The following is an 11,006-nucleotide window of genomic DNA, read 5'->3' on the forward strand; positions in this document are numbered from 1 at the left end:
TTTCATGATTTTCAGGACACTGCCCAATCATCTTGTCTTACTTTAGCTTTAAAAAGAACCCTCACTTTTGTCCTGACTGTGAGTCAGCTCATGTTGTAAGGAAAGAAAATACCTTTTTGGTCACTTTCCTCTCTTTTCTGTCTGTAACTCTTACTTTTTTCTTTCACTTTTCTTGCCTATTTCATCACCTGAAAACAAGTTAAATCGCTCCAGATTGGTGGCCATTACGCTAAACTATCACATTACCTGATCTGAGGCAGACAAGCACAATAAATCTCTTCCTGTATTTGGAAACCTCATTACAAGAAATGTATCAAATTGCTGGAGCATGTCCAAGGAAAGGCGACAAAGCTGGTTGAAGGGTCTAAAGCATATGTCTTATGAAGAGTGGCTGAGAGAACTGAGGTTGTTTAGTCTGGAGAAGAGGAGGCTCAGGGGAGACCTCCTCGTGCTCTACAACTGCCTGAAAGGAGGTTGCAGCAAGGTGGGTGTCAGACTCTTTTCCCAAGTTACAAGAGACAAGACCAAAGGAGACAGCCTGAAGTTGTGGGAAGGGAGGTTTAGGGTGGATATTAGGAAAAACATCTTCACTGATACCAAGCACAACAACAGCCTTCCAGGGTAGTGTTTGAGTCACCAACCCTGGAAGTACTGTGGTGCTTAGGGACACGGTTTAGTGGTGACCCGGCAGTGTTAGTATAAGGGTTGGTTGGATTTTATGATCTTAAAGGTCTATTCCATCCAAAAGAATTTTATGATTATATGAAACTCATCAATATTTCGCTGACAGAAGAATCCTGCCATATTACTGCTCTTGACTGGCTCAGTTACAGTTGCCTCAGCATGCAAATAATCCAAAGCCTTGGTTAATGTGATATATGTGTCCCCATGTGTCCCGTGGAGTGAATGAATGGCAGGGCACACCAACATAGAATCATAGAATCAACCAGGTTGGAAAAGACCTCCAAGATCATCCAGTCCAACTTATCACCCAGCCCTATCCAATCAACTAGACCATGGCACTAAGTGCCTCATCCAGTCTTTTCTTGAAGATCTCCAGGGACAGTGACTCCACCACCTCCCTGGGGAGCCCATTCCAATGACCAATCACTCTCTGTGTGAAGAATTTCTTCCTAACATCCAGCCTGAACCTCCACTGGCACAACTTGAGACAGTGTCCCTTCATTCTGTTGGTGGTTGCCTGGGAGAACAGACTGACCCCCACCTGGCTACAGCCTCCCTTCAGGTAGTTATAGACAGCAGTAAGGTCTCCTCTGAGCCTCCTCTTCCCCAGGCTAAGCAACTGCAGCTCCCTCAGCCTCTCCTCATAGAGCTTGTGCTCCAAGCCCCTCACCAGTTTCATCACCCTTCTCTGGACATGTTCTGGTACGTCAACATCTCTCTTGAATTGAGGGGCCTAGAACTGGACACAGTACTCAAGGTGCAGCTTGACCAGTGCTAATAAAACTGAGGTCAAGGATTTCATGTGCTCTTCTCTCTTAAATTATATCATGTCTGTTCCCATCGATAGCTGGCTGGGGAACCTCAAACTCTGCTGAGTTCAGCACTGCTCACCCAGGTGTAACCAAGCACCGTGAAGGAGACCATAGAACCAAGAGGGCAGAGCCATGTGCCTACTTAAAAGGGATGAATTCCTGGCCCTGCTGAATTCACCAGGCAGATCTGGGGTTTGACATTACTGGGGTTCAATACAAGAGTAAGAGCATTAACGAACAGCTTTGACAATATGCAAGGACACCAGCAAGCCTGGAAGGCTTTTTAAAATCTAAAATTCCCTTGCAGCCCCACCATTTAAGGAGCCTGTCAGTGCTGTGTGACCTTTGCTTTTCTGTTCACAGGGAGCTGCTGGGGACACTTTCCATCCCTTTTCCTCTGAGCACAGAGTGAGCTCAGGGTTGGGCGCCTGCCTCTGAAACAGACTAGAGTCTTTGGTTTAAAGGATATAGAAAAGGTCATTAAATGACACCTGTATGCTCTCTGTTCTGCCTCATCATATACCTGCATAGCAAAACTTGTATTATACATACTCTGAAGCTGAGTTAGCATCATCAGAGATCACCTGAAAATGTTCCTCACAGAAGCCAGAGAAACACTGATCTTAATTTCCCCAGCTGCACAACATGGTGAACATTCTGGGAAGTGGCGCTTTTCCCTGACTAGCTCCTGCTGCAACCCCCTGCAACCCAACAGATGGCTACAGGTTGTAGTGGGGGAATTATATCCACTATTTGCAGGTTAATTGGGCAAAGAAAAGAAAATTCAGAAAGAAACAAGTTCTCCTTTGCTTTATCGGCTCTGATAACAGTTATCACACTGAGTCAATCACAAGCCCTAGGGGCACTCAGCAAAATGCATAACCCTGCCGACCTGCTAAGGCAGTCAGGAGAAAGGAGAAGGGCATTTGATAGGAGCTAACTTCTCCTTGCCAGCCACACCACCAGCATTATCAACACTTCTTATAAAGAACTGTATCTGCTGCAGGTTGATAATGGTGAGCATGGGCTTTCATTGGCATAGGAAATAATCTCAGTGACCTTCAGCAGAGAAGAAGGTATAAAAACCAAAGTGTTTTTCCTTGACGACTGTTTGGGCACCAGCTGAATTTCCTCATTTCTGAAGAGGACATCTTTTGGGGAAATATTGTGAGAAGATGGCAACTTTAAATGAAAAGAAGACCTGCAGCGAGAGGATGGAAAATTTCCGTCGTTTTGTCTGGAATCCAGAAACAAAGCTCTTCATGGGAAGGAGCTTAATTAACTGGGGTAGGTTTCCACACGCACGAGTCTTCGCTTCCTTCTGGTATGCTTCAAACCTTGGGTGGGGATTCATCCTAATGAATGGGACACAGTATGGTGGCAGGTGTTTTGTACTTGTTGAAAACATCAGTGCTCAGGGATACTTCCGAGCCACTTTTGGGGTGGCCCTATATGCTGAATCAGATCAAAACATTGATCCAAGTAGTTCCTGCAAATGTAAGAATGTAAACCAGTTTGGGACCAAATTCTCTGAAAGGACAAAATTTAATACATTAACAGTTAACTTATTGATAGCTAAAGGTGGTGGTAACAGTGTGGCTTGGACACTGCTGACTAAAGGGGGTTCTGGTAGATGGAAAACTTTGCTTAATTGGTGAGGCTTGTCCAAATCTCTGGAAACACACTTTGCTTTTCTGAAATTCTACATTACTGTCTGCTCAGTAGATTTTCTCTCTTACTGCCATGTACTAGTTCACATTTCAGCTCAGTTTCCCTGTCCCTAGCTGAACTTGTGGCTACAAGGACAGTGTGTTTTCTGATCTACATTCTGGGAAAGGCAGCCCTGATGATTGCAAGGAATATCCCTGCTCTTCCTACAACCATAAGAGTATGTGAAAGTTGCCAGATTATTTTTTCTGCTGTGAACCCCCTTAGTGTAGATTGTTCCTCACTTTGAAACCCCAAATTTTACAGAAAATTAAATTGAAATGTAAGCCTTTCCAGTTCAGAGGGAAGGCAGCACTACAAGGTGCTGATGATTACAAGGAACAGTTCCTGGTGCCCCTCTGCCAAACTCCCCATAGCTGCCTGCAGGGCAGCAGCCACACGTAACACACATTAGGAACACACATACAGATACACAACATTTTTCTGCACCTCACACTAGAAGAGAATAGGAAGATGACACATTTTGCTGAAGATGATTTTAGCTGCAACAAGCAAGTGAAGTGACATGGGTCTAAAACCAACACACCTGAAATACTGACATCTGTCATTCAAATAACACAAGGAACAACTTGGTTTTGCCAAAGAAATACCTTGGCCATGTTGTTTAGTCAAGTAGATAGATGATCTTAATACCTGGAGTTACTTCAAGATGCCACACAATCACCTGAAGTAAGCACCAACTACTTCAAAAATCCTTGTAAGACCAAACAAATGTAAGCAAAGTTTTGGTAGAAGAGTATTCTTTCGGGTGCAGATCTAAAACTCCTGTGCCTTCACAGGGAAAATACGTCTGGGGTCAAGGGCAGAAAGGAGATGGTTACCACTGCCAGGGCAGCCCTGGCCACGGCAGCATCACTGTGTCACCTTGCTCAAAAACATGACATTTTTGCCCTCCTTTTTTTTCCCCCCACAGTGTGGATCAGCTTGTACTACCTGGCTTTCTACGTGGTGATGTCAGGGCTGTTTGCACTCTCCATTTATTCTTTAATGAGGACAATTAATCCATACGAGCCGGATTACCAAGACCAGCTGAAATCCCCAGGTACTGCCACAGTCTGGGCTGCTGCACAGCAGCTGCTTGGGGCTGGGCTGAGAGGCATTGGTGGAGCCTGGATGTGGCAGGGAGACAAACATGGAATCAATGAGATTGATTCTGCCCAAAGGATCCCTGAAAAGTTTAACCTCCCCTTGAAAATACTTTAAGGCTTTTATTTATTAAGGACATATTTATTTCATTTATTCATGCATATATTTTTATATATCCTGTATGTGAATATTTTAATGAAGATACATAATGGATAGAATAGATATTGATTTATTTCATCAAGCTATTGAGTTGATCATTGCCTGCGTGTAGCAGTCACCTGCAAGTGGAGAAGCTCTTCTCAGGCTATGGTGCATGTCCTGTATGCGTGCCCAGGAATCAGCCCCTGGGGGAATTCTATTTCTTCTTCAGCCCCTGAGGCATCTGTGGTGGGTTGAAAGAAAAGGCTCTGCTTTCCCTCCCTCACTGAGACAGAAACCGCGGCTAAAACCCAGTTGGAGAAATGAGAGGTTTTGGGTACCCAGCAAGATGGAGAGGCACTGGGGCAAGCAGCTTGGGGTGGGTATTTCCATGCTTGCCAGCAGCATGGGAAGTCCATAAGGGAGCGGGGATGCCTCCTTAGTGCCTCCAGGGATGCACTATACCAGCAGACAAGCAAGTGAAAAAAAGGCAAAGACACATTGGATTAGGAATAAAGATTTGTGGGACATGAAGTGAGACTGGAGAGATCACAAGTGAGAGATAATCAATTCACACCACTAAAACTTACCACAGTGATGGCTGGTTTTCAAAGTGGAAGAGAACATGGGACTTTTTTGAAGCTTAGCCCTAACAGTTGTTCTGTCTGCTGTTGTGTTTTGAAGTTTCCTCTCCCATTATTCAGTAAGTTTAGCGTTTGCTGGCAAAATAATTCCTGTCAAATAGTAAGTGTGGCTTTTTCAAAAGCTGCTTTTCACACTGCACTGTGATCTTTCTCTTTCACCTGATGTGACTATTATAACTGTTATTATTAACAAGTCCTGGGGAAATCCAGGGCAGTTGCTGGAATGATTTTGCAAACCATTCTAATAACAGCATGGACATAAACAAAATGAAGAGTTTAGCAGCAGACATAAGCAAAATGAAGAGTTTAGCAGTAGACATAAGCAAAATGAAGACTTTAGCAGTAGCAGAGACTTTAGGGTTTTGCTTGAACAACTCACAGCTGAGATGTTTTCTGCACATAGTTAAGTCCTCCCCAGCAAAGCCTGGGGTTCCTCTGCCCTCACCATAATGAGTCTTGCTGCAGTGCTATTCCTGTTATAATTTTGAATTAATCTGTGCCTGGCATCTCTCCTCTGCATTGCCTTCCCTTTTCTTTCCCCCTGCCCCCCCGAAGGTGTAACCTTACGACCCGACGTTTATGGGGAGAGAGGACTACAAATTTATTACAACGTATCCGACAACAAAACCTGGGAAGGCTTAGTAACAACTCTTCACACTTTCCTGACAGGTAAAAATGAAGTTTCCTGCATTCTTTTGCTGTCATATCTTACAGACTAGGTCTGAGCACCTTATGTCAGCGTTTCCTTTTTCTATTTGTCCTTTTGAAATCACAGCTTTAGAGTGAGAAACGCACCTTCTGAAAGAGACAAGAAAATTGCCTCATGAATTCATGAATCAAACTTATGAAAACATGTCTATTAAGAGCAGAACCCTGCTTTAGGGTTTATTTTGTTTAATCCTAAACAGCCTTAATAAAACAGGCTAATAGAAAGTTGGGAGAACAAGGGAGGGAAAACAGTCTTCAAAACTAGTCTCATTTAAATGAATCTACTACCATCCATGACTACAAATACCAAAGTGCCATAATAATATTTGTGAAGTTGTTGCACAGTATTATAGAATCACAGAACAGTCAAGGTTGGAAGAGACCTCTGAGATCATCATGTCCAACCACTTGTCCGGAGCACGCAGTCCCACCACTACTGCTAAACCACTACCACTAAACTATGTCCCTAAGCACCACACCATGCATCTTTCAAATACCTCCAGGGGTGGAGCCTCCACCACCTCCCTGTGCAGCCTGTTCTAATGATTGATAGCCCTTTCTATGAAGACATTTTTCCTAATATCCAACTTGAATCTCCCCTGGCACAATGGGGAGGTATGGTCAAAGTAGTTTAGGTGCTCCATTTGCCTGCTCATATCTTAACATTTAAATTCCTCTGGAGCCTCAATGCCACTTTTTTTTTTGTAACACATTTTGAGACAAATGTTTAAAATTTCCTTCTAGAGAGCTATTGACACAAACTGCCATTCTTAGCTCAATTTGATCTTTTTTATTGTTTGCTTTGCTTGGGCATTCTGAAAAACAAACACCAAAAAACAATTTCAACTTCTCTCATTTCATAAATTCATAGATTTGGATTGGAAGAGACCTTAAAGATCATCTAGTTCCAACCCCCCTGCTATGGGCAAGGACACCTTCCACTAGACCAGGTCGCTCAGGGCCTCATCCAACCTGGCTCTGAACACCTCCAGGGAGGGGGCACTGGGCATTCACAACCTCCCTGGGCAACCTGTTCCAGTGTTCATCTAACCCCCACTTCAGTCTTCCATGATACAGCCTCCAGCGTGGTATTAGAAATGTGTAACTTATATATGCAAAACTTCAGAAGGGAATTTTTCTTCCTTCTTTCACTCATCTAGAATATACACCAGCTGCTCAGCATCTGAACATCAACTGCACCAGTGACACATACTTCATCCAGGACACATTTGATGGCCCCAATAAAACAAAACTAGCCTGTAAATTTACCTCCGATATGCTTCAAAACTGCTCTGGCATCACAGATCCAACTTTTGGATTTCCAGAAGGAACCCCCTGTTTTATTATAAAGATGAATAGGGTAAGTAAAAGCTCAGGGTGATGAATCAGACAGAATTTACCAAGAAACCTGATAGCTGATAAGAGTGTCCACTGGGGAGCTGCTGGTGCCATGGGATCTGATCACTGATTCGTATTGGAAAGACAAACTGACATGCTTTTCCTGAGAGACCTCTGGTAGTTATTAAGAGAAACAGTGAGACCTGGTTGCACCTCTTGGAAAGTAACATAGGTAAAGGTATCACAGTATAACTAAGGTTGGAAGAGACCCCAAGGATCATCAAGTCCAACCTGTCCCAACAGACCTCACAACTAGACCATGGCACCAAGTGCCACATCCAATCTCCCCTTGAACACCTCCAGGGACGGTGACTCCACCACCTCCCTGGGCAGCCCATTCCAATGACGAACGACTCGCTCAGTGAAGAACTTTTTCCTCACTTCGAGTCTAAACCTCCCCTGGCACAGCTTGAGACTGTGTCCCCTTGTTCTGGTGCTGGTTGCCTGGGAGAAGAGACCAACCCCTTCCCATCTACAACCACCTTTCAGGTAGTTGTAGAGGTGATCTGTAAACCAACTTTTGAAAGCTTTGGGTTTTGTTTAGCTTTGGTAGCATCTACACAGTGCTCTCACCCAATGAACCAGTATAGAAAACGAGTTCCATTCTGCAGTACTGTGATCCTCTGTCTTCAGCTGAGGTTCCATGGTATGACAGTAACTGAAGTGATTTCAGAGAGGTGGTATTTTCACACCTCATTTCTCCAGGCCACAAAGGAAATCCTAAGCAGAATCTTTCAAAACAAAATTCAAACCTGGTGGATTTTTTAATTGAAAACCACTAACACTTTTTTTTTTTCCTTTGAGAGGAAAAGGGGAATTTTTTTATGCATCCTTTCATGTTTTTTTAGGACACTGACACAGGTATAAGCATTTTATTCTTGTTTTCAGGTAAAATACTGTATCTTCTAGTTCAATTTCAGCAGAAAGTGAAGACCTCAGATTCTCCTCCATTCCTGATAGATAAAGCCAGTTGGGGTTTTGTGGTTTGGATTCCACCTTAGGCATTTTCAAGAATCTGTGCAAGTTTGAAACGTGAGAGGAGAGCTGTGTCTCTTGTTATGGCAGGTGAAATGCAGGCTTTTCCCCAAAGTGTCTTTGCCTCCTTCATGAAGGCTGCACGCCAGCCCCAGCAGCAAAAAGGCACAGGGATAGTGCCCAAGGTGCTTCACCTCCTTTAGCCTTTGCTGCTACAGGATGCAACTCCACTATTTTTCTGGGATCAAATGAGCTCAAGGGTTTCTGCCAAAGCCAAAGTTTTATAACAACATGCAAGATGAAAAGCACAGAGATTCAGCTTCTCCTTTCTTGCCACAAAATCAGTTCTTTTACAAGAGCCTTGGCTGCCTGGGCAATGAAAAGAGCAAGTGGTGGATGTGGGTAAATGAGCTGGACATGACAGGCGATGCGGCACAACCTGCCCTGGTGAAGCCAGAGCTCACCTGTAGTGCCCATTCCAGGCAGCACAGAGTCCTGCTTCCTTAACAGCCAACCACAGTGTGGTCTTACACCTAGGTACCTCAGGTGAGATAATCTGTTTGACAGTATTTTACACCTGCTTGAAAATGCCTTACACACAAACACATGAAGCAGGATTTGAAGCTCACTTCTTATCTCAAACCAGTTTCCAAGATGGCCCAATGTGTATGTTCTATTTCAGATTATCAAGTTTTTCCCTGGAAATGGCACTGCACCAAGGGTGGACTGCACATATGTGGTAAGTGCGTGGGGTCTGAGCCTCCACACTTTCAAGTGCTCCAGCTCTGATAGCAGAATAGAATAGAATAGAATAGAATAGAATAGAATTAACCAGGTTGGAAGAGACCTTCGAGATCATCGTGTCCAACCTATCATCCAACACTACCCAATCAACTAAACCATACAACCAAGCATCCTGTCAAGCCTCACCCTGAACACCCCCAGCGACAGCGACCCCACCACCTCCTCAGGCAGCCCATTCCAGTGGGCAATCACTCTCTCTGTGTAAAACTTCCTCCTAACCTCCAGCCTAAACCTCCCCTGACACAGCCTGAGACTGTGCCCTCTTGTTCTGGTACTGGTTGCCTGGGAGAAGAGACCAACCTCCGCCTCACTACAACCCCCCTTCAGGTAGTTGTAGAGAGCAAAAAGGTCACCCCTGAGTCTCCTCCTTTCCAGACTAAGCAACCCCAGCTCCCTCAATCTCTCCTCATAGGGCTTGTAAGTAAGTGCAGGTGCAACCAGAAAGATCATCCTGCAGCTCTTAAAATCAAATAATGTTGGCTAAATACTGGGAATAGTCTCAGTTTTGTGCAATTTCTTGCACCAGCACACATCCTAGGAAAAGGAGGGGGGGAAAATGCTTGATTTTAAATCACCAGAATTACTTTTCTTTTTCCTTGCTGCAGAGATGAACATGTGCTGTTTGCATTTAGCTCCCGGTAGTGAAGTTCATGCCTCAGAGAAGCTCCTTCAGGCTCTCTGTGCATTTCAGCCAGTCCTCATTCAGTGAATTTGCAACGGCGATGAAAGAACACTTGTCTGTTTTTCTTGGCAGTAGCAACAGTGGGAGAGTTCCACAAGGCTGGTGCTAAACAGACTGCTGAACTTGAGTCTTAATACAGACTGTGCAGCTTTTAGCAGCAGTAAAACATTTGTCAAGGGCTGGCTTGTGACTGCCAAGCCAACAAACTTTCTTTCTTACTTTACAAATAGGGTGACGAGCCTCACCCACTGGAGGTGGATTACTACCCTGTGAATGGCACCTTCAACCTGCACTACTTCCCCTACTATGGAAAAAAGGCACAGGTGAGTGCTCATGTATTTCAATAGCACTTTTCTTCTTTGTACAAGATGAAATGTAGAGAGCATCTCTGCAATCTTACAAGATCTGGAGAGGTGGCTAGCTTTAAGGCTTCATTTTTAAACTGGTAGCATAAAATTGCTTCCCCCCCCCCCCCCTTTTTTTCTCTTCCTAGCCCAGCTACAGCAATCCTTTGGTAGCTGTGAAATTTCTCAACATTACAAGGAATGTAGAACTTAAAATAGTGTGCAAAATCATTGGAGCTGGAATTACCTATAATGTTCACGATCCATACGAAGGAAAAGTGGAATTTAAACTGAAAATAGAAGACTGAGCGAAGAGACACTTCTGGAAAACATGCCTGATGAGTAAACTTACCTATTGACCCATTCATCTGTATTTATTTTCTATGATTTCCACATAAATTCATGCAAATGACAGTGCAAAGAGACATTTTCTACTGAAAGATGACCCATCTAGCTCAAAATCAAGATAATGCCCTCAGTGTGTGAAGACAGCGAGGATTCTCTGGATGTACATAGCTTAATATTCCATGGCTATGGTATGCTGCTGCCTTCAGGCAACCATTTGTCCAAAACTATTTTCCTCTAAACTGAGCAGCTGCTCCTTCAAAGAAATACGTAGAATCATAGAATCAACCAGGTTGGAAAAGACCTCAGAGATCATCAAGTCCAACCTATTACCTAATACCTAGAACCTCATGACTAACTAAACCATGGCTTCAAGTGCCACGTCCAATCCTTTTTGGAACACCTCCACAGATGGTGACTCTACCACCACCCTGGGCAGCACATTCCAATGGCCAGTAACTCTCTGTGAACTTTCTCCTCACCTCGAGCCTAAACTTCTTCTGGTGCAGCTTGAGACTGTGTCCTCTTGTTCTGGTGCTGGTTGCCTGGGAGAAGAGACCAAGCCCCACCTGGCTACCACCTCCCTTCAGGTAGTTGTAGAGAGCAATAAGGTCTGTCCTGAGCCTCCTCTTCTCCTGGCTAAACAATCCCAGCTCCC

At 44.2% G+C, this 11,006-nt stretch overlaps 1 protein-coding gene across 1 annotated transcript; it reads left to right on the forward strand.

Moving 5' to 3' along the window:
• Nucleotides 1-2,671: 2,671 nt before the first annotated feature.
• Nucleotides 2,672-10,311, forward strand: ATP4B (ATPase H+/K+ transporting subunit beta). Its single transcript, XM_009898724.2, has 7 exons — nt 2,672-2,783; nt 4,138-4,266; nt 5,648-5,761; nt 6,961-7,160; nt 8,856-8,909; nt 9,890-9,982; nt 10,153-10,311. Exons 1-7 carry the CDS (start codon nt 2,672-2,674, stop codon nt 10,309-10,311), a joined length of 861 nt encoding a protein of 286 aa, XP_009897026.2.
• Nucleotides 10,312-11,006: the final 695 nt, after the last annotated feature.

Source organism: Dryobates pubescens, chromosome 7 (genome assembly GCF_014839835.1).
Source record: "Dryobates pubescens isolate bDryPub1 chromosome 7, bDryPub1.pri, whole genome shotgun sequence".
NCBI classification, from domain to species: Eukaryota; Metazoa; Chordata; class Aves; order Piciformes; family Picidae; genus Dryobates; species Dryobates pubescens.

What these genes read in the sequence shown, in the direction of transcription:
- ATP4B (XM_009898724.2), top strand. Translation starts at nt 2,672, where the DNA reads ATGGCAACTTTAAATGAAAAGAAGACCTGCAGCGAGAGGATGGAAAAT. An exon ending in AAGGAGCTTAATTAACTGGG is followed by an intron (nt 2,784 to 4,137) that starts GTAGGTTTCCAC and finishes TTCCCCCCACAG; the next exon opens with TGTGGATCAGCTTGTACTAC. An exon ending in TTATTATAAAGATGAATAGG is followed by an intron (nt 7,161 to 8,855) that starts GTAAGTAAAAGC and finishes GTTCTATTTCAG; the next exon opens with ATTATCAAGTTTTTCCCTGG.